Source organism: Oxyura jamaicensis, chromosome 3 (assembly GCF_011077185.1).
Source record: "Oxyura jamaicensis isolate SHBP4307 breed ruddy duck chromosome 3, BPBGC_Ojam_1.0, whole genome shotgun sequence".
Classification (NCBI taxonomy): domain Eukaryota; kingdom Metazoa; phylum Chordata; class Aves; order Anseriformes; family Anatidae; genus Oxyura; species Oxyura jamaicensis.
The window spans coordinates 25,895,385-25,917,899 of record NC_048895.1 but is presented as its reverse complement, the minus strand read 5'-3'; the positions used below and the strand labels follow the sequence as shown (position 1 = coordinate 25,917,899).

General features: G+C 52.3%; 1 protein-coding gene across 1 annotated transcript; it reads left to right on the top strand.

Annotated features, from left to right (window-relative positions):
- The first annotated feature begins 8 nt into the window (after nucleotides 1–8).
- Nucleotides 9–16,601, top strand: AARS2 (alanyl-tRNA synthetase 2, mitochondrial). Its single transcript, XM_035323332.1, has 22 exons — nucleotides 9–198; nucleotides 297–485; nucleotides 1,154–1,299; nucleotides 1,904–2,098; nucleotides 2,643–2,787; nucleotides 3,192–3,337; nucleotides 3,642–3,750; nucleotides 4,349–4,387; nucleotides 5,142–5,253; nucleotides 5,833–5,960; nucleotides 6,674–6,824; nucleotides 8,552–8,721; nucleotides 9,710–9,823; nucleotides 10,255–10,395; nucleotides 10,667–10,804; nucleotides 11,207–11,316; nucleotides 12,503–12,611; nucleotides 14,113–14,235; nucleotides 14,574–14,684; nucleotides 15,452–15,535; nucleotides 15,661–15,771; nucleotides 16,066–16,601. The coding sequence occupies exons 1-22, from the start codon at nucleotides 34–36 to the stop codon at nucleotides 16,228–16,230; spliced, it is 2,901 nt and encodes a 966-aa protein (XP_035179223.1). The 5' UTR covers nucleotides 9–33; the 3' UTR covers nucleotides 16,231–16,601.
- The last annotated feature ends 5,914 nt before the right edge of the window (nucleotides 16,602–22,515 follow it).

The following is a 22,515-nucleotide window of genomic DNA, read 5'->3' as shown; positions in this document are numbered from 1 at the left end:
GCGGGGCCCTTCCTGTTTCCGCCCTGGCGTAAGATGGCGGCGGCCGGGGGGCTGCCGCGGTGGCTGCCCGGCGGCCGGGCCCGGGCCGCCTTCCTGCGCTTCTTCCAGGAGCGGCACGGCCACCGCCGCCTGCCCTCCGCCCCCGTGCGGCCCCGCGGGGACCCCAGCCTCCTCTTCGTCAACGCGGGCATGAACCAGGTGCGCCGCAGCCCGCCTCGCCCCCTCTGTCCCTTAGGGTGGCGGCCCCGGCTGCATCTCTCCCCGCCGTCTCTCTCCCTCTCCCCGTTATTTCGCAGTTTAAGCCCATTTTTCTGGGCACGGCGCACCCCCGGAGCGAGCTGTGGCGGTACCGGCGGGTGGTGAACAGCCAGAAGTGTGTGCGCGCCGGGGGCAAGCACAACGACCTGGAGGACGTGGGCCGGGACACCTGCCATCACACCTTCTTCGAGATGCTGGGCAACTGGTCCTTCGGGGACTACTTCAAGGTGAGGCCGCGAGACCTTCTTCTGCAAGAAGCGCCTCTGCCAGGGTGCTTTAAAAAGAAATGTATTTGCGCTAGCTGGCATGGCGAGCGCCGAATTCCTTATTGGCAGCTCCATGGTTTGAGGTCGGTGTGCTGAGGCACTGCGCGTTCCTGCAGAGAGCTGGCTTCTCTCAATGCTCAGCCTTTCAAAGCTTCACACAGCATGCACAAACCAAAGTTCTCTGGGTGAATGCCACCGTTCACGTGGGTGAAAGGAGAGAGGTTTCCAGTTCCAGCGCTAGAAAGGTGGGAAAAAGGATAAAAGATGCTTGTTGTTTTGCGAGCAAATACGATTTTCCTTGGAAAGAAATAACCAGTTAAATAAACAGAAATGTTAAGTAAATATTCTGTTAAATAAACAGAAATGCTTCTGGTGGTAAACAGGTGAGTGTGGACCACGCTGTAATCCTGAAGGTCTCCCAACAATTTAGGAATGTCATGTTTACATGATAGAGGTGAGCTGTATCTCTTGTCTGAGCATCATGCTGCTCTCTAAATATGCTTTAAAATCACAAAATGAGAGTGGCTAAAATGTGCTTCTTTGGTGTCTCACTCCTGTTCAGAAGAACCTTCCTGCCTCACTCCACACCTTGGACCCCTGTGTGATCTTTGTGTCCCCTGTTTTCTCAGGAGGAAGCATGCAGCATGGCCTGGGAGCTGTTGACAGAGGTCTACGAGATCCCCAAAGATCGTCTCTACGTCACGTACTTTGGCGGAGACTCCTCACTGGGGCTGAGCGCTGACGAGGAGTGCAGGGACATATGGCTCCAGCTGGGGTGAGTGTGTTAGAGAAAAGGTCCTGAGCAGCAGGTACTGACATTCCACCCTCCGTAGTCTCACGTTTGCTCTTTAGTTGATGGGAATCAGATGTAGGAGCCAAAAACTGGGTTTTAAACACATTTAGTTTCTGCTTTGTTTGGGTTGCTCAAAGTCAGTAGACTCTGGGGCGTTTCACCTTTAAGCTGCTGCTTAGATGCAGTCAGTTTGGACCTGTACACCTAAGCCTGTCTGACCTAGGTGAAGCGCCTGAAGAATGTCTTTGTCCATTCCTTCCATCCTGATCGCTCTGCTAGTTTTTTTTTCAGGGAGAAAAGTGGCTCCACTGACCCAGTGGAGCGCCTGTCTCTATCAGCGGGAGCCAGATTCAGTTTGCTAGCTGCCCAGAGCAGTGACTAGGATCCTGTTTGCTTTGGGCCAGTCTGTTTCTGCTAAGGAGCAAAATTCTTTGTGAACTGAAGGAACCGAGTCCTAATGTGTTGGGATATTGAGTTCGTAGTAGTCAGAAAGGATCCCTCCTTCCAGCTTTCTCTGTGGTAACGGGCTACTGTGTGCTTTGCGTGCGTGCCCCAGCACTGCCACCTCTGTTGTCTGCCTTCCCAGAGTGCCTGCCAGTCGCGTGCTGCCTTTTCCATTGAAGGACAACTTCTGGGAGATGGGTGACACAGGTCCCTGCGGACCCTGCACAGAGATCCACTACGACCACGTGGGTGGTGGCAGAAATGCTGCAGCGCTGGTGAACCAGGGCAGCCCTGACGTGGTGGAGATCTGGAACCTGGTCTTCATGCAGTATAACAGGTACCAGGTGCTTTGCCTAAACTCCAGAGCCTTTCCCCCTCGTATGACATCAGAACTGTACATGTATATCCTCAGACATCTCACTGCTTTATCGGAGGTGGCAGTACAGGAGCAAGGGGGAAGGTGTGGAGGCTTGTCCACTGTGGCTCATGGTCCCCCTTTGCTTTGTTTGTCCTGTAATTCCTCAACCTCTGCTGCCTCTTGTCCCTCACTGCTGCATCCCAGAGACCTCTTCAGGTCTGCAGCAGACCAGGAAAACGTGCAGAATGAGGAGAAGGCCTTGGGCTCCTACCCGAATGAAGGAAGCCCCTTTACTGTATGTCACAGTATATCCTGACTATCTGACCCTTAGAGCCTGACTACCTGGCAATCCCAAGGCAGGCTCCCATTTTTTGGGTCTTGTCCCCTAGCATCTTTGTGTTGGGTCACCTGCTGTTTCCATCTCTTGTCACTCTCCCATTCTCTGTGACTCATCTACACCTTTTCTTTGCCCCTGACCTGGCCCTTGCTTATCTTTTGCCTTTTTTTCCTGGCTTACTGACAGAGAAGTGGAAGGGAATTTGCTTCCCTTGCCTCAGCACCATGTGGATACGGGAATGGGCTTGGAAAGGCTGGTGACCATTCTGCAGAACAAACGCTCCAACTATGACACAGATCTCTTCACGCCCATCTTGGACGCCATTCACAAGGTGACAGTGCTCCTCCTCATAGTTACAGCTAAGCAAAAGCTCCTCGGGTGCTTTCCTGGTACAGTCTTCTCTACATGAGATACTGAGCTGTATTTTGAGGCAGGAGTATGTCTGCCCAAGCCCATGGCAGCATCTAAGGGAGCTGAGGGAAAATTCTGCTGGTATATCAGCACTGCCAATTTCCTTTTTCCTTCAAAGCTGCTTAGATTGCTCAGGGCCAAGGCATTGGCTGACCTGTCTTACGTATGGTCTGTAGTGTTCTGGAAGGATTTGATGATACATCCTAGATGCACAAGGTAGCTGAGAAGCATGATGTCAAGTGTATCTGGCTGCCTCTTGGATTGCAACTTTTCCTTCTGCAGCCATTCACCTGTACTGATCTGTCTCCTCCCTTTCATTTTTAGGGCTGTGGCGCACCCAGGTACCACGGCCTGGTCGGGGATGCCGACGTCGGGCGTGTGAACATGGCCTACCGCGTGGTGGCAGATCACGTGCGGACCTTGTGCGTGTGCATCACTGATGGCATCTACCCAGGCCTCTCCGGAGCAGAGTAAGGACAGGTGGAAATGGCCCAGTGTGGGGGGAGTTAGGTCTAGAAGGGAATATGAGCAGCCAGGGGAGAGGTTCTGGTGTGAGCCAAAGACTTGGGGGCACGTGAGCTTTGGGGAGACAGGAAGGTGAGAGCCTGGAAGAGGTTCAAATCTGCATCTCATCCTTGCTAGGTATAGAGCACGTGGAGCAGCTGGCCTTTGGCAATAGCTCAGGCTTGAGGGGGTGGCATGTGGGGTGTGCTGGGTGTGGGAGCTGGGCAGGGATGCTCATGTGCTGCCTGGGGCATTCTGCCCTGCTTTCAGACTGGTGCTGCGTCGCATCCTGCGCAGGGCTGTACGCTTCTGCTCTGAAGTCCTTCACGCTCCGCCTGGGCTCTTGGCCTCCCTCGTGCCTACTGTAGTGGAAGTGTTGGTGAGTAAAAAATGCTGTGTTGGAGAAGAATTTATCACATGTCCTATTCAGCTCCATGTTCTGTTCCTGTATGCCATCAGGAGGCAATCTTGGATGGAAAGGAGCTCCGGGAGGGTGTGTGTGGTGCTGTGCATTGCAACAGTAAAAATTTATTGTCTGAGCGTTTGTGATGGGGGGAAAGGGGACAGAGGATGCCTAATGTGGCCAGTGCTAACATGCAGTCAGCATGAGTGTGTCTGTAAGTGTATGCAAGGGCATGCTTGTTTCCTGAGGGCAGCAGCTTCCGAGCTGTCATAGCTGGTTAAAGCCTTCTGAAATTGGTCCCTGTGGTTACCAAGTGTCCTAAATGACAGGGCTTTCTTCCAATTGTGAACTGACACATTTGCCACAGAGATGCTTTGCAGAGGAGGGTCATGGGGAGGTAGCTAGGAGACAGCAGCTATAAGTCCAGGTGTGATTCTCCTGCTGTGATGCTGTCCCCAAAGCTGTGCGCTGGGGCTCCCTTCACATTCACCTGTCTAAAAAAAATTCTATAATGCTTGTGACATGCTGTGAGATCTGCTGAGGTTGTTATCTCTAACTGAGGCTCACTCCACAGGGAGATGCCTACCCAGAGCTGAGGAAGAACGCAGACCAGGTGAGTGATGTGGAAACCCCTGGAGAGAACCCCCTTTCTCATTGTCCTTGGGAGGCAATGCTGTCAGAGGCAGAAGTCAGCCCTGTCCCGGGACTTAGCTGGAGGAGTTTCCATAGCTGGGTTCTGGTGGGTAGGCTGGGAAGCTCAGGGAGCACGTCTGCATCATGGGCACTGCCTGGACTTGAAAGTATCAGTGGCAGATTTCCCTGTGGGAGCTCCATTAAATCCTTAGCAGGGACGCCTTATTCTAACATAAGGCAGCCATTGCTCTGAAAAACCTCGGGCAGCTCTTTTGCTGAATCCAAGTACAGTGTGTCCTAGCTTGGGTACCCTTTGTCCAAAGGGGCTTGGGGATTTAAGACTAGTCCCTCCTAGCTTCAGCTGACAGCATCTGTGACAAGCAATTTCTCTGGCTGTTCCAGCCATGCAATTTTAATTGGGTCACGGATAACAAATGGATGACAAGGAGCATTTGTCAGCATCCAGCCTTCCCCAGGTGGATGGTCGATATTGCCTTAACGGGAATGGTGACAGGAGTCGCAATGACTTTGGCGCTGTTTAATAGCGCATTGGAGCCACGTTGTGATGGATGCTTACAGAACAAGAGGGCTGGTTCAAGCAGACAGCACCAACTATGCACCCACTTGATTGCCTTCTTCTTACTCTAGCAGTGAGCCCAGCGGTGGCTGGGCTGAGCTGAGCTGGGGAACTCCCCGAGGTGTTACGGCCAACTCCTTTTCTGCTCTTCGGGCAGGTCATGGATATCATCAGTGAGAATGAAGCTGCTTTCCTGTCCTCCCTTGAGCGGGGGAGGCGCGTCATTGAGCGGACAGTGCAGCAAATGCAGCCCTCCACAAACTTCCCAGGTGAGTCTCCTCCCTCAGCCAAGCTGCACTTAAAGATGGTTTGGTTCATGTCATTGCCAGCATTTAAGTCAAAACTCTTGGACTCAATGACCTTCGAGGGTCCCTTCCAATTGAACTATTCTATTCTTGTGTCTGTCTGCCTCCCCCACATGCCTTAAAGAACAAGCTTAAAAGTAGATATTGCTCCTTTCTCCAGATGGTGATTGTTTCCTAGTACACCATTCTCACAACAGACTAGGTACTGGGGAAGTTAGAAGCATTCTCTTGGTTCTTTATTTACTGATTAACTGGGTCTTTATAAGATACAGCCAAAAGGAGGACCCAACCAGAGCAGCTGCCTATCTAGATGTGCTGCGTGAATTTTGACAGGATGTGGCTTTGGGGCACCACTAACATTTAGTCCCATACTAAAAGAACTGTGTGGCTTCTCTTCCCTTCCCCGTTATCAGTGCAGTTGCACGCAGTACAAGTGAACCTGGATAGCAAAGCACGCATCAAATTGGTCTCTTCCAAGCAACTTTGGAGATGTCTTTTCATTCCACGTTCACACAGAGTTCATGTCCTTTTTTTGTCCTACAGCTGAAGTAGCCTGGTCTCTCTATGGGAATTTGGGGTTTCCTCTGGATCTGATTGACTTGATGCTTGAAGAAAAGGGAATCCGTTTGGATTCAGATGCTTTCAATAAACTTCTTCTGGAGGATGCGAAGGTAAGAGACACCCTCCATATGAGGATAATTCAGAGCCTGTGCTTTCCTGTGGTAGTGGAGGCAGAATTCCTGTCACTGCTGGGGCTCCTCAGATGCACCACGAGGCCACGTGCTTTTTCCCTGAAGTGGAAGTGGGTCTGAAACAGTAGCTGGGTCATACTGACTTCATCTGTGGGTGTGGGACTGAGGAGTATTGGCTGGTGATTCCTGTCAGATCAGTAGCAGTGTTTTATGATGCTGGCTGGAGTGGCGGCTGTAGAATTACATGCGTTAGGGCTGACCTCTGGCAGTCGTGTAGTCCAACGCTCCGTGCAAAGCAGAGCCAGCTTAGACAGCCCAAACAGCAAGTGATTTGTGAAGAGTTTTACGTAATCCTTTCAGCCTCTGTAGTGCTGGAAGACTTGCACTGCCCAGCTGGTGCAGCAGTCAGACCAAGGCCGTGCTTCTTGGCTTTAATGGCCTGGAAGTTTCACAGCTCTGCAGCAAGCCGTGCAGGCAGGGGTGTGTCAGCAGTTGCTCATGGCTTGCCCCAGTGGGTGGCATTGAGTGCTCGTGGGGCTGGAAGGAATGGGCTTGGTTTAGCATCAGCACAGATATAAAGGAGTCATTTCCAGGAAGGTGGAAACAGTTGCTTCTAGCCATAAAACTCCAGTTACTGGGGAATCCAATCCCCCGGGTACCTCCCCTCTAACTTTGCCTTTGCTCTGCTGCAGCGGAAGGCTCAGGGTGCGCAGGCAGGACAGCTGGAGGGCACAGATGTGCACCTGGATGTGCACTCGCTGGCACAGCTGCGGGGTGACAACGTGCCTGCTACTGATGACTCTCCGAAGTATTCCTACAAGCTTGGGCAGCATGGGCAGTACGGTAAGTGGCCAGGTCCTGTATGTAGGACAAACTCTGCCTAAGGGTGCTGGAATCCCTCATCAGGCTGCTTTTACTGGGCTGGCGCACACAGGAGAACATGTATCTTGTGGTTCACAGCTGTCCACTTTGCTGCTACATCCCTTCTTTGCCCCTATACCTTTTTCCAAGGTATCTGCCATTCTTATTGCTGGTGATGTGTCCCCGGGAAGGCTCGGGGCTAGTGACAAGGCTGTGAGATCTGGGTTGGTATTACTCTGCTGAAGCAGTGACTTGATGTCTGTCCCCAACAATCAGGCTCCTGGATGTGAGTGCTAGGGAGAATGAAGATTACGCAAGGAGTTCAGGTAGTTGCTTAAAGCCACGCACTTGCTATTTCTTTAGCAGGCCACTAGATGACAGTGCATGCCTTGCATCGTTTGGGCTAACTGGGGTTGCTGGTGCTCCAGGGGAAGCATAAAGCTAAACCACAGAGAGTAAGAGGTGATGTGGCTGTCACAAGCAATTAGATAGCTGTGTACAGCCAGCTCCATCTCACCAGCATGCTGATGGCAACCCACATTAAGTGAAAAGTGAGGTAGTTCAAACTATATGTGTTACAGCAAGAGCACAGTGGAGGAAGAGTAGCCCATCAGAGGCATTGGCTGAAATTTCCAAGCTAGCACTATCCCACCTTCTCAGGCACTGAATCATGGAATAATTCAGGTTGGAGGGGACTTCTGAACGTCCCATCGCTAGATGAAACAAGGATCTGCTTCACAGATGAGGTTGCTCAGGGCCTTCTCCAGGTAAGTTTTCGGTATCTTTATGGATGAAGCTCCACTGCCTCTCCGGTCCCTGTTCCAGTTCTTTATCACTGTCTGAAGTTTTTTTCCTTATGTACAACCAGAATTTCCCGTACTCTTGATATAGTGTCACAAATGCCACATAGAGGTGAATAACCACTTTCTTGGCCTGCTGACTATGTTTGTGTTCAACTTGCCCTTGAGAACCCCCAGGTTTCTCTCAGTCCATTTCTGTAGCCTGCCAGATCCCTCTGAAAAGCAGCCCTGCTCTTCAGTGTATTGTCTGCTCCTGCCACTTGCTGCCAGACAGAAGCAGGATAAGCGTACATCCCCTCTTATCACCGATGGTTGCTAATGAAGATGTTAAAAGGCATTGGCCCTAATATCAGCCTACAAGTAGCTCTACTAATAATTGAGTATCAGCTGAACTTTGAACCTTTGAGCAGTTTTCAGTGGGGCCCAGCTATCTGGCCAGTTATACACCTGTCTTTTGGTCCACCTGCCCAGTCCATATCGCCTGCATTTGGCTTCAAGGATGCTATGGAAGAGTATGTCAGAAGGTTGCTAAGTCACGGAAGGTGACTTTGCTGTCTTCCCTTGTCCACCAAGCCAGTTATCTCTGTCAAAGGCAGTCAGGTTGGCCAAGCACACAGTATAGCATGATACAGACATGTCTGTGCCACATCTTGCTCTATCAGGCTCATGTGGACGCTGCCTCGTTACCTGCTATCCAGCAAGTGCCTCACTGGGTAAGTGAGGGGTGGCTTGGTTCCAAATAACAGATCCTTTGTCCTTTCTGCCAGTAGCTGTTCCTGTCCTACAAAGGCAAGTGCCAGCTTTCATTATAGGCCGGGTGTTGGCAGGGTTGGCGTGTGGTGCCCCCTTTCATGCTGTGATCTGACAGGGTGCTCACTCTGATTGCTGCCATCTTCTTCCCCTTGGCAGAGTTCAGCCCGTGCCAGGCCACCATCCTGATGCTGTACAGAGATCAGTCTCTCCAGAAGGAGGTTGGGGCAGGGCAGCGCTGTGGTGTCATCTTGGACAGGACTAACTTTTATGCAGAGCAGGGTGGGCAAGCCTCTGACCAAGGCTACCTGATACGCTTAGGACAGCAGGTGAGACCCTTTACTGCCCAAACCTAAGGCAGTCATGGATATCGAGGCCAGGCAGACCTCCCCAAATGATGAGCTATTTTGTTGTATTAATTAGCAGGCTGCTAGCTCTTGACAGCGTGCTTGACTTTGTGTTGGGGTTGGTGGGGTGAGGAAGAAGCAGCACTGACCTCCTGGAGGTGGACCTGCTGCTCTGGTTGTCTCTCTCAGCCTTTTGCAATTTCTTCCTGTTGGGGATGACGGGGAACTCTTAAATGTGCTGTGTTCTTCACAAGTAGGGTGGTAATGCAGGGAGAAAACAGTGACAGGAGAATCCATGAGTAGAGGTACTGGTCTCTAGCCAGTCCTCGACAGCTGCTAGCAGTGCCCAGCCCAACACCTTGTGCAAAAACTCCGATTCCTCCCAAAACCATCAGGGAGGACCCCTGCAGCGAGTTCTCTTTATGCTGACAGAGAGAGCTTTGACCCTCTTCTAGGAAGTTACATGGGGTGCAGCTTTTTCTCCTTCCCACATTCCAACTCCTGACAGTCACCTTTGGGCAGCGATGCTGCCTTCTTAGCCTTGCTGAACGTGACAGTGCCTCGCTTAGCATGTCTCCCCAGGATGAAAGCAGAATCAAGTTCTTCCCGCCAGCCTGGTGAAGGAGAAGTGGCACCTTAGATGCCGGAGACAGGTGCCTTGGCAGCTGCTGTCCATTTTCTCTTGGACAGACATCCCTGCTAGGAAAATTCATTAGGACAGTTGGCATTGCTGCCCCTCCACTGCAAACTGGCAGTCTCGACATGTTATGCAGTGAGTGGCTGGCTGCAAGGAAGGGCTGAGGCACTCTGGTTATGTTGGCTGGAAGCTTGTCCTTGCTTTTCACGCCCCATTGCTGTCTCTTTGGGACCAACAGGGGTTGTGTTTCCCAGTAGGATCAAGCAGATGTCTAGCACAGGTCTTCGGATGTTCCCTGTGCCCTAACTCACCTTTCTGTGTCTCTTTGCTCAGGACGTCCTCTTCCCCATAGAGTCAGTTCATCTCTGTGGTGGTTACGTGATCCATGAGGTCACTGCTGTGGAAACCCTGCGTGCTGGGGACCAAGTTCAGCTTTTTGTGGATGAGGTAATGACTCAATGCTCTTAACCCTTTTCAAGCCTTTCTTTGAAAGTCATTTAATGTCATGAGTAACCTGGGCACAGCAGAGCCTTGTTCGTTGCGTTCCTTGTGAGACTGTTCTTTATTGCAACGTGTAGTGGGAAGGAGGACTTACAAGTGAGTTTGTCAGTGAGTTTGACCTGTAGTCTTCTATGAGCTACAGGTCTGGCCAGAAGTGTTCAGCCTACCCTTGCTGTTTTACAGAGGTGATCCCGTGGGAAAAGAAGTGAGATCTGCCCTGTAACATAAATTCACCTGGCAGCTGTGCTTTCTGTTGTTTTGTCACCATCATCCCCCATCCCCTCGCATGCAGCCTTTCACTTACCTCTTTGTGCCATCCTCTGCTCTCCCACGCTGTGGAGAACCAGCCCACCAGGGTAAATTGTTTGTGCTTTCAGGCCCGGCGGCTGGCCTGCATGACGAACCACACCGCTACCCACCTGCTGAACTTTGCTCTCCGCCACGTCCTGGGTGACAACACGGAGCAACGAGGGTCCCATGTGACAGCAGAGCGGCTGCGCTTCGACTTCGATATCAAGGTGACTCTGGACTTGTGTCTCCTTGGCTCCCAGCAGTACCAGCACCCCAGTGCTGGCCTTCTCTTTGGGGATTTTTCTCCTCTTACTGTAGTCACTTCCATAGAGAGGTGGTAGGGTCATGATGCTCACTTTTCCCTTTTACAAGCAGGGAAAGTGAGACATAGGGAAAGTGGTGTGTCCAAACTGAGTTGTGTGTGAGTCCAAGCCCCAGTTCTCCCTCCTTTGTTCCGTACCTTTTGGGAGGCTTCTGAAGGCTGATTTACTTCCTCAGGGTCCTGTGACTGTGGAGCAGCTGCAGCAAGTCGAGCAGGTGGCCCAGGATGTGATCAAACGAAATGAGGCTGTGCATATGGCTGAGGTTCCCCTGGCACTGGCAAGAAGAGTTCAGGGACTTCGTGCTGTGGATGAGGTATGACAGGAACATAGGGCATGTTTTTCTGAGCCGCCTTCTTCAGCAGGAATCATCTGGGTCATGAGAGAAGTTGAAGCAACAGGTTTCTGTAGGGGAAATGACTCTCAAAACTCAGGAGGGAAAACGGGACAGAGATAAGATCTCGGGAGCGGTGTTTTGTGTTATGTGGAGACTGGTGGTGCATAGGCTCTCTGCTCGTTTATCTGGACCAACAGCTTACAGTGTCACCCAGTTGTTTCTTTCTCCCCATGCTGGCTGTTTGTGGGGGAGCAGCAAAGCTGTCCTTGACTCTGGGAGTGCTTTAGAATAGGAGTAAAGTAAGACAGGGACCTGAAGTTAGTCTGTAAGTGTCGCTGAAGGACTGTGTGGTTAGCTGCTGATCCCCGTCTCCTCTGTCAGGAGTATCCAGACCCGGTGAGGATAGTGTCCCTGGGGGTCCCTGTGGAGGCTGTGCTGACCTGCAACTCTGAGGCTGCAAGGCAGACCTCTGTGGAGCTCTGCTGTGGGACGTAAGTGTCTTTTACGTACGGTCGGATGGGTGTTTGTGTGCAGACTGCGTCCTTCTGATCCTCTTGAGCTGCTTCCCACCCTGACCCCAAGATCAGGCCTGTGTGAGGATCCCTGTATGCTCTGCAAGGCTTGTGTGTGAGCACTGGTGGCTGAGGTGAAGACATAATTCTGAGTTCCGCTCTCTGATCTTTTGTAACTAGGTTCCCTCACCTGAAATGGGGACAGAGTAGGCCGGTTGTAGAGCTTTGGAAATACCAAAACATTAACAAAATGCAAAGCATTTTTCCTTGTTTCACAGTCTGAAGCCCTCCTGGAAGCTGCAAGGCTCCAGCAGCGTGGAACAGGGTGCGTGTCCTCTCCAACTAAACAGAGTTGCGGAGCTTTGGTTTTGGGGTTGCAGGAGGGCAGGGGACCCAACAGGAGACTGATGGTTGGAAGAACGGAGGCCAGTCCGATTATTTTAATTATTTTAGTCCTTTTAGCAGTAATGAGAGTAGAAGAAGAGTTAATAATCTTAGGACAGTTATAACATGAAAACAAAAAGGAACAAATTGGCCTTTGAGCTGATGCAGCTGGAAATGAGCAAGTTTCTAGTCATGAGAACATTCATGTGGGAGGAGTGGGACAAGAAACTGCATGGGAGTGGAGATGATCAATTCTAGCTAAGCTGTCTGAAATGATTACTTGTGGTAACAAGCCTGAGACACTGTAGTTGTTTTCCTTCTTAGCTATTCAACAATGGATGTGAAAGGGAAAGTCTCCAGTGCCCTTTGTCTGTGTGGCTGCAATGTGTCTGGAGATGACTGGCCTTTCTGTGAGCTGGTCTGACAAAGGAGTGGGGGAGTTGGAGGAAAAAATGTCTTTCTACAAGATTCAGCAGTGGCTGAGTAGAAGGGAAAAATTCCAATCCATCCTACTGCTAAAAGAAATGAAAGCAAGGCAGAACTCGGCTCTTCTGTACATTTGGCAGCAGCCTGCTGAGCACAGAAGTTCTTCTGGAGTAGCCTCAGCTCTGCTGTCTCTTGCCTGACCGGGTGCCATCAGGATTTTTGGGGTGGAAAGGACTGAAGCTGTTAGGACTGGGGAGGGGCTGATGTACTGAAGACACGTCTGAAATGAAAGGCTTCCTGATTTCTAGTCCCAGAGAGCAGCTTGTTTCTTACTTGTTCTCGGTCAACTTTGCAGGCACCTTCTCCAAACAGGAGCTATGGAGGACCTGGCCATCATCAGTGAGCGTCAGCTTGTGAAAGGGATTAGCCGTGTCATCGCAGTGACAGGGAGACAGGCCAAACAGGTAAGAAAGGGGTACTGAGATTTCAGCTGGACCTAATTTTACAGGTTTCTGCTTAGACAACTAGACTCCTTCTGCTTTGGCTGGAGCCTCCCTGCTACACCTGATCTTATTTCCTTCTTTACACTGGGGCCAGCTCTGCTGCTGTACCTCACTATTCACATCCATTCCACATCCCAGACTCCTGTCTCCATGACCTTCATTCCTCCCTTTAGACCCCCCCCCCCCTTTTCCAAGATAGTAACTTGGCACAAAATATCAGGAAGCCTCTGGAATAGAAATTTCAGTCTCCAGGTAGGTATTTAAAGGTGTGATCCTTTGTGCTTTGCTTTTACCTCCTACCTATCACAGTTGGATTTGTACTTTATGGCTACAGGGCTCTGCCCTCATTCTTACAGCCTTTTTGCTTCTTTCTTTAGTCTCTTTCTTGACAAACTGTAGTTCTGGTCTGATAAGGTCTGCATAAAAAGCAGTCAACCTATTACTGTGTCTGTGAAATCTCTGTTCTTGAGTATCTGGAAGTATCTGCTTCCTTAAAGACTGCAGACAGAGGAGAGTGACCCGCTGCCATCAGAACTAGGAAAACTGAAGGCAAAGCTCACCCTTCAAATCTGTTGCTCTTTGGCTGGCTGTGTCCCGTGCACAGCTGTGTTCCCACCAGTTCTTTTTTGATGCAGAGGAATGAAAAGCGTTAGGGCACATCTGCATGCTTTCCTGGAGGTGTTGACCTGAGGAGCCTCTGAGAGGAGTTGTCTGTGGATGTGTTAATCAAACAAAGGAGATTGCAGGTAGGAGGGAGTAACTTGGAACAAGGAATGGGTATTTAGCTAGGCAGAGCAGTTCTCTCTGACAACAGGGTTTTCCTATATACTCTTTACTCTTCTGGTGTATAATCTCCCAGGACCATCAGGGGCACAAAGTTCTGGCAGGGCAGAAATAGTCCAAACACTAACGATTTTCACTGGCAAAAAAAAAAAAAAAAAAAAAAAAAAAAGCTTGTATTAGCTTTTTTATTAATAGTTGCACTGGTGTTGGCAAAAGCAATAAGAAATGCACCAAGACCAGCTGAACTCATCCTCAGGGAAACGTCAGCTGATTAGGTTCCTTTAATCTTGGTTTAGGGTTTCTTCAGTCTTAGTGTTCTTTAGTTTCTTCACTTAGTTTCAAGAGTGCACTTGCTAATGCACTAAAAAGTAAACGGATACCCAAGTTTTTCACGTTGAAATCATGCTGATTTGGTGTGAGATACTGAGGATGCATAATGAGGTGACAGCTTGGTCCTGTGGGTGTGAACATCAAGCATTGGTTGCAAATGTAGAGAAGAAGAGCTTTCTATTCCAGAATCTCATGGGGACAGTCATTCTTAAAACCTGTCTGTAGGTGTCTTCCCCCTGGATACTGAGCAACACTTCAGTGGTTATGACCCTGCCACCTCCCCACTTACTCCATCCCTTCTCATTCTTTCTGTTGCTGCACCTGAAGCGTTTTCTCTCCCCCTCTCCAGGCCCGAGAGGTAGGCCAGTGCTTGGCTATGGAAGTGGACTCCGTCTCCGTACGGATGAAGCAGAGGAGCACCTCTGTTGCTGAGATGCAGGACCTCTCCAAAGAAGTGGGCCAGCTGACCAAAGTAAGGATTACGTTCCTGTACAGAAGGATCCCAGCACGGGCTCTCCTGAGGCACGTGGCTTCTTCCACAGTAGGCTCACATTTTACTGCAGTCAAGTGAAGTTGCTACTTGCTGGTGCCTCATTGGTCGCAAAGATTTCAACCGGAGCCTAGGTGCCTTTGTCGCCAGAGGGAATATGAGAGGAGGAAGCGGTGGGGAGGGTAAAGCAATGAAAAATAGTTTCCAGGCTTCTCCCCAGGCTTTAGATGACCATCTGAAAAAGCTTCTAACCTCCCAGAGAACAAGTAGTTTATTCCTAGGTACTATTTAATGTCTTTACGCAACAAATTGTCTTGCAGGTGGTGGCTAGCACTGCAATGCCCCAGTGGCAAAGAAAAGAACTGCAGACCATCCTCAAGGCACTGCAGCGAACCGCCAACACAGCTATCAAGAAACTGGAGATACAGCAGGTACCTTTACACTTCCCAGTGCACAGCAACTCAGTGACTGGGGTCCCATCAGAAGGCAAGGGAAAGCAGGTGCAATCACAGACAGTACAACACAAGCCCTGTGTTGGGTTGATTTCACTGGCATTAACCAGGGCCATCGCTTAAAATGCAGTGGAGGACTGACTGGTTTGGGCACACGCAAAATCTCCACATCTTTCCCTCAGGGAGGACAGAGACCCCTCTATCAGTGCTTTTATCAAACAGCAACAGATGCATAGGCATTGCCTCCTCCTTAATACATGGAGAAAATGAGGTAGCCCTGAAAATGGGCTTTGCAAGGTCCTGCAGTAGGAAAGTGGCCAGACAGAGCCTTTCGCTCAGCCATGTGTGTTGCTCTGCTTTCCCACTGCATTTGTCTTGCTAATTTACATGATTACATTAAAAGCCCTTAGGAAATGCTTATTGGTGACTTAATACTCTCCGTAAGATCTATCCTTTTCTTAAAGTAGCAGCATCTTGCTACAAGAACCTGCCTGAGATGTGGCAATGAATAGGCAGAGGAAAGAGGCTGAGAACAGTGTGTGTCTCTGCCTGTTCCCCTTTTGAAAGGGGTTCATCTCTTTGGGGTTGTACAGATCTCCTTGTGGAGATTTTAGTCTGACCTTGGCTAGCATATATCTCCCCTCTATCCCACAGAGCAGTACTTCCACTCCATGTGTACATGTTACGTACATATATACTCACCCTGCTCGCCTGTAGCCCCTCAAGTGCTGTGTTTCCTCCTCCAGGCTGAAGAGAAGGCACAAAGCCTGCTAACAAAACATTGCAACCAACCTGTCATCATAGATACTGTCCCAGCTGACTCCCTGTCTGTGAGTAAACCACATTGCTTGTTGGTTCAGCCATACCTCGGGTGCTGCATACCTCGGGTGTGTTTTCCGCTGCACCCCACTCTCCTTTGCCACAGCCTGACCCCTCCTCTTCCTGCCTCTCATAGATCCTAATGAAGATAGTGAACCAGCTGTGTGACAAGTCTCCTGGCACATCAGTGCTGCTGCTCAGCCCTCAGGCTTCTGGAGAGGTGCTCTGTGCCTGTCAGGTGTCCAAGGTAAGCAGCACCCTGGCAGAGTCACAGGGAACCTATCTGCAGAGAGGCTGGGCTGACTGCTCAGTAAGTCCCAACTGAGTCAGTTTGTTTGCCTTTTTTTGTGGGATTGTACCCAATGTTGCCGGATAATCTTGCTGGGGTAGGACCTGAGATGACCATGCTGGGACTAGCTAAGCTTTCAGTCTTTGCTGGGCACAGGTAGCACTGTTATCTTCCTGGTCACGTCCACCTTTCTTGACCAAACTGTGGAGTGCTCCACAGTCCAAATTACCTTGCCCTGTGTCTCTTCCCCAGGACTGCCTCCCTGTGTTCTCTGCTGCTGACTGGGCCATGGCTGTCTGTACGCAGATGGAAGGCAAGGCAGGAGGTTCTCCTGTCGTCGCTAAGGGCAGTGGAAATGCCAAAGGCATGCAAGGAGCCCTGACTACTGCACTGGAGTTCGCGCAGAGTAAACTCTGAAATAACTGTGATGCTGTGGTGGCAGGACAGCTGCATGCACCTCAGCACAAGGTGCCTGGATACTTGATCCAGAGCACAAGTTATATTTTGATCTGAGAGGATTAGCAGCTCCCACACTGAATGCTGCTGAAAACGCTGCACTGGAGCACTCAGCTTGTGGCTCTCAGGGATGAGCAGAGTCCGCTCCTGATACAACCGACAGAACGATACCGCCTGTTCTCAGCACGGACGCATGGGGATTGAGCCTCAGAAAGCATCGGCTTCTTCTGGAACAGCGCAGTTCTTGCCACAAGACCGGCACTGAGAAGCTCGGTGAGAGCGTGGGGGGATGGCACAGTGTTATCCCAAAGATATTAAAGGGCTGAGAGTGATCTCCTGTGTTGTTTGTTTTTTAGTTTTTGTTTGTTTGTTTTGTATCTACACCTTTTTTTCTGCTATATTCTGGCAGAGCAGGTTTCTTAGGCACATGCTGTTGTCTAAGCAGGCTCATCGTGCTGCCAGACCCACTGCACCCCTCTCTGATTAAAAATGCTCTTATAATGTAGAAATGGAAACAGACATTCCCCCAGCCTTTGTGCACAACCTTGGAGGATGAGGGGTTTTCTTCCCCATCTCGCTGGCTGTTCAGCCTGAAATCTCTCACGTAATCCCTAGGACTTAATGTTGTTCCTAGTCACCTTTGCTGAATGCCAGAAAGTTAGTCAGGTAAAGAGCAGGATCTTGCACTTTGGTAAGTGCCTGACATCAGCGTGAGGACTTAGAAGGAAGGGGGAGTGGTCTGTAGGGGTTGGTAGTGCTTCACCCTGCCCCATGCTTTACGCAGTGTTGCAGCTCAGAGCTGTCTCAGAGCTTCTCCCTTCCTTCAGCCAACCTCTCGCTGGCTCTCCCCTTGCTAGCTTTAGTAGCCTCCAGTGCTGGAAGGCAGAGCACGTGCTGGCCTCTTCAGCGTGGTGGGAAGAGGTGGGAGCTGTGGTGTTGGTGATGTCTTGGAGGCAGAGGTGCTTGTAGCATCTCTGCAGGAAACCTGAGCGTGGTAGGGAGAGCTGGAACAGCGGGCCTGGTGCTTCAGGAGCTGGCGATGTGGCCAGAGGGGTGCTGGAGAGGGTGCACGGGGCAGGGACTGGGATGGTTCATGCTGTTAGTGCCTGGTGTTGAACAGCTGCTGTGTTTTATCCAGCCACAGCAGTACCGACTGTGGGGAGGGGAAGGGATGCTCTGTCTTACTGGCAAAATGCTTTTCCCAGGTGCTTCTGAGTGCATTCGTGTTGCTATATTAATAGCTGCTGCTGGAGATGATGTCTGCTGTCGGTGTTGGAGAGTAGGTGTGAAGAGGAGGAGAGAGCTCGAGCTGCTCCTGCATCATGCTCCAAAAGCAGAGCCTGAGCTTGCCAGCAGCAGCCTTACAAAATTAACCCACTTTGGCCTGTTTTTTTAGCTTGAAAGCCACTGACCCCTTGTAAACTCTTGCCCAGCCCCTTACAGTGCAGGGATCCTTAGCAGCGACCACATGCCACGTGGGATCAGGCCAGTCTGTTACCTGCCAGCTTGGTATCAGCTGCTGCTCGGATTTCTCAGGAGCAAAGCTGCAACAGCTCAGGACATGGCTGCAGACAAAATAAGCCAAGGAGTGTGCTTACCCAGTTCTAGTTGCCCTATCCAGCAGGGAGAGCAGCTTCACGGCGAGCTGCCTGAGGGCCGCTTTGGCAGCCAGTGCGTGCAGAAGGGGCCCGAGACTGGACCAGCCCCAGACACAGGAGGGCTGCACGCTGTGCCTGCTCAGCTCCCTGCTCACCTCAGCCCAGAACTGCTCAAAGGATGGAGCCACGTGTGAAAACAGGGCAGCTTGGGCTTCCTGGCCTGTGTTGCTCTCCCCTCCCTGGGCCACCTCTGCCTCCAGCATCTTCCCCAGCTCGACCAGGAGCCGAGGGCTGCCCAGCCTGCACTCTCACTGGGGGGACCTTCCAGCCCACAGCCCGTTTTCTTTCTCCTCTGCTGCTCTCAGCCTTCCTGGGCATGAAAGCCAGTGCTTCCTTTCCTCCTTCTGAGCCTGCAAGACTTAAGTGGTCATCAATGAGATCACGGCACACCCAAGTCGTGATCTTACTGCAGCTCGTAACTCTAGCTCTGTAATTCAAGGAGGAAAAGGATTTCATCCTACCAAAAAGCAGTTTAGAGCAATGCTCAGCTGAGAGGGCTCGAGGGCATGTAACGTGGGTTTTAAATCGAGTTCTTTGGCCAGATAGCAGCCTGCATTCCTTTACGTTCACGAGGGATCTAAGGTGCAAGCACCTTGGGCACACCTTGCAGCTCCCACCACCACCAAAGGCTGCATGCACACATGCAGAACAGTGGGAAGTGGGAAACTAATTAAGAAGCAAGGTGGTTTTTTGCCCTGAGCAGGTGCTATCGAGTTGGCAACAGCGCTCTAAGTCCAGATGGACCCCCAAGGTCCCTTAAGGGCACATGCAACACAAGGGCTTGTCAGCCCCGATCCCAGGCAGCTACCTGGTGTTGGCAGCAGGGGAACTGGAAGCCCTTGCTCGTTTCTTCTGGCCTGCTTTGCTGCAGGAGCTTTGCTCTGGGATTCCTGGGCTGCAGAGAAAGGCTGGCGCTGAGGGGACATGCGCAAGCAGAGCATGGGTACCACCAAGAGCCTTCTCCTGGCTCTGCCCACCGCTCTGGACCATCTGAGTGGTGACCTGCTGGGAAAGGTTGTGGGGTAAGTTGCTCAGGATGAGCTGTGGAGAGGGGATGGGGAAGCACCAGAGGTCCTGGCGCAACCCTACCCCTGCAGGAGCTGGCAGCGGAGCAGTGAGCGCAGGCTGGGCTTCTCCAGCTGTGTGTGTCATCCACGAGGGCCATCCCCAGCGTGTCTCCGGGACATCCCCAGGACTCCTGGCATTGCTGCAGGCCCGTGTTTCGCATGGTTCATCCCGCCGATGGGAAGAGCCAAGTTGGACGTGGCCCACGGTGTCCCGCTGCCCGGGGACCAGCAGGAGCCAAGGACCACTGCCACACTGGGTAGGAGACGGGTCACCTCGTATAAACTGCCCCCGCCACGTCCCTCCCACAGCAGCAGACGTGGAGCCGGCTGCGTGAGGGCGGCCACGCTCTGCAGCCAGCTCTGGAGCTTGAATTGCAGCTGGCGTTTCTGTGCTGCTCGCTGGGAGCAAGGAGAGATTGGGCATGCCCTGCTCCTCGCCCTGCCTCGTTTCACGCTCTCCCCTGTTCCTTCTCATCAGAGCTTGTGCGGGCTGGAGCTCCAGGAAGGGGAAGATAAACGTGAGGCTACGTAGACCTTCTTTTCACATGGTGAATTATTTACACTCGGGTTGGGATTTGCTGCTCTACTAATTTTGTTGTCTCCTCGTTCGTCCCACATTGCAGGCGGCGCTCCCTCCCCGCTCCCTTCCCTTGCTGCCCGCCTGCCTCCTCCCTCTGCGCTCCTCCCAGCCGGCCGATTTCAGCAGGTGCATGGGGAAGATGCCCAAGGAAGACGACCCATCGACCCCAATATCACTGAGAGTTACAGAGAAAGGGGGAAGGAGATGCAAAACGGCCTGACCTTTAAAACAACCGAGCTCTCGGGTTCCCTCCCCCACCTGGGAGCGGCTCTCTGCCATAACCTTCCCTTCCCTGTCCCAGCATTTATTTATAAGCACTATCAATAATTAAGGAGCCGCCTGCCTGCCTGCCTGCCTCGGCTGTGGTGACAGAGGCAGCGCTGACGTTTCCTGGCTCAGCCCAGCTGCGTTGCTCATTTGGGCTTTTGGTTTTCTCCCCCTGCCTCGGTCGAAGCCCCCAGGTCGCCCACCCGGAGCCAGCCCAAGCTGGCCCCGTTGGGATGAGCAGCCCCCGGATGCGGAGGGAAGCCCGCTGGCTTTCCCTGCGATGTCAGGCAAGCAGAGGTGGATGGAAGGAGGCGGCAAGGGGCTGGGGCTTTGGCACCCATCACCGGAGGGGGGGTGATGGCAGCTGGCAGCTCCCGGCCCCCCGGCAGGGACGAGGTGCGCAAGGGGAAGAAGGGCACCAAAGGACAGCGTCGGCTCAGCAGCCCTCGGCGTGTCGGCTCCCGGGCTGTCCTACCCCATCAGCGTCCTCATCCCGACGCAGTGACCGCGCTGACGTTGTCCTCGCTGTGGTGGGGGGCATGGGGTCCCCTCCCTGCCCTTCTCCCCAGCTGCAGCCATGGATCACACAAGGCAAGCTGCACAGTGTGGACGTCCCAGGGGACACGAGGGGACGTGCAGAATGAAGGGAGTCTCTCCACGAGGTGCTGGAAAACAGCCTCCCACTTACTCGCATCCCCAGCAAGGGAAGGGAAGAGCTTCACACCTGCTCTGAATCCCCCGAAGGCTGCAAGGAACACAGCCAGGAATAGAGCTCGCTAACCAGATCCCGTCCCTCCTCCGCGTGGAAATTTGGTGACCCAGGAGTGACAGCGGAGACCCCGGAGCTCAGGCGGTGCTAACGGAGAGGCACGGGAGCCATGGGGGTGCCCAACACGGCGGGGCTGAAGGCTGGGGAAAGCAGGGCAGCCTGAAGTCTGCGCCCACTGGAAGAGCTGTGCTGGTCCCTCAGCCTTTTTCTGTAGCTCAAAGGGTGGCGAGGGAGGGTGGGGAGCCTGGCACAGCTCCTGCCAGAGCTAGTTTGCCATCTGGCACTGGGATGCAATGCAAGGAGCTGAGTGGGAGTCGGCAGAGGGGCCTGAAGCTTCTGGCCTGACGCTGGAGAGATCTGGGTGAGAGGGAAGGAGAGAGGGGGCTGCAAGCAGCAGCCACTGGGGCCCTGGGCATGGATCCTGCCCACCTGAAGGCTTTCATGATTCAGGCAAGAAAGTATTTGAACTGAAAAGTGTACTTGAAACATAAGACCAAATCTGCTGTTTATAATTTATTCCCCACCTTGTTTCTTTCATTAATTTTAAACAGAGAGCATCCCACCCGCCAGCTTCCTCAGGCTTTGGTGGGGCCATTCACCACACCACCTGCTTGGCTCCTGGGGCACATTTGAAAGGCCAAGCTGAGGAAAAATCCTTCCTGCCCTCAGCACCCAGGGAGGAGGCTGCGGGATGCCCCCGAGAGCTGGGCACCGCTCCCTGCCGCGCTGGCTCCTGCGCTGCTGCCTCTCCCTGCGAGCGCCGGGCAGGGGGCTGGAAGGTGGGAGCTGGAACCAAATCCCGGCTAACGAAGGGTAATTAGTGCTCATCCCAGGGAGCGGCAGGAGACAGAACCCACGATCAACACCTCTATTAATAGCTGCCAGCAGCTGCACGGCTCCTGCTGGGACCTGGGGAGAGCGGAAGGCTTTGGGAGGAGAGGCAGCACGCGGGCACACCATGCTCCCCGTCCCCTCAGCGCTGGCTTTGCAGGGGCTATTTCCTCCTCCTGATCCTTTTGGCGCTCCCGCAGGGCTGCAGGAGGTAGTGACTGCTTTTTAGGGAGTGGGAATGGGAATGGCAGTGGCAATGACATGGGTGTTTTACCCTCCACACTTAGCCAGCTGCATTGGAGCTGGCATCTGAAGTGCCTACCTCTGCACACCCTGCTGGAAACGCGTGTTAATGTCGATGTGCTTGGAAATAAATGTGGAGATGTTAACCCGGCCACTTTGAAGGTACCACTGCTTGTTTTCAGCAAATGGTTCAACACCTGCTTGTATCCAGCTCCACAACAGACTGCAATACTTGGGCCATGCCATCTCTGCGATATTTTTATTTTATTTTATTTTAAAGCAAGATCTTAAAGGCCCTGAAGATGTGCTCCCAGAAATAAAATGGTTAGCGTGGGGTCAGCTTTTGGGAAGGGCTTTGCCAGGGCTCTGACTTCCCTGCTGGTTAAACACCAGCTTGAATCCCAGGCTGCCTCAGTCTCTTCCTCGGAGCTGGAGAGACAGCACCAGGCCACTCCTACGTTGCTGCTGAAGTCTAGCTGCACATCACTGAAAGTCACGAAGTAGGCCTCAGAATCTTGATTCTTTGTTTAATCCCAATGCCTTCCCATTTGCTGTCTTGTAGTGAAGCCTTTGGGGTAATCTCGGATCACATTTGTAACCTCTTCTTCACAACCAGGGGACACAGGTTAGCCGGGAGGCGGTGCAGCTCCCCAGAAACGCCAGCTGTCCGGGGACTCACAGGAACATCTTGGGAGCTGGCAGCAGCGTTAGGCGCGCTCCCACAGGGCACGCGCTGGCTGGGCTTCGGATGTGCCCGCTGCCGAGCACATCAGCATTTTGAAAGAGCAAAAGTCGCCTTTCAGCCTGGAAAGCTACCGGCGAATACCACGC

Bases quoted from the DNA above. Each gene is read 5' to 3' on its own strand.
- AARS2 (XM_035323332.1), top strand. From the start codon at position 34: ATGGCGGCGGCCGGGGGGCTGCCGCGGTGGCTGCCCGGCGGCCGGGCC. The intron at 3,751-4,348 runs GTGAGTAAAAAA...CTCACTCCACAG, and splicing joins CTACTGTAGTGGAAGTGTTG to GGAGATGCCTACCCAGAGCT. The intron at 15,772-16,065 runs GTAAGCAGCACC...TCTCTTCCCCAG, and splicing joins GTGCCTGTCAGGTGTCCAAG to GACTGCCTCCCTGTGTTCTC.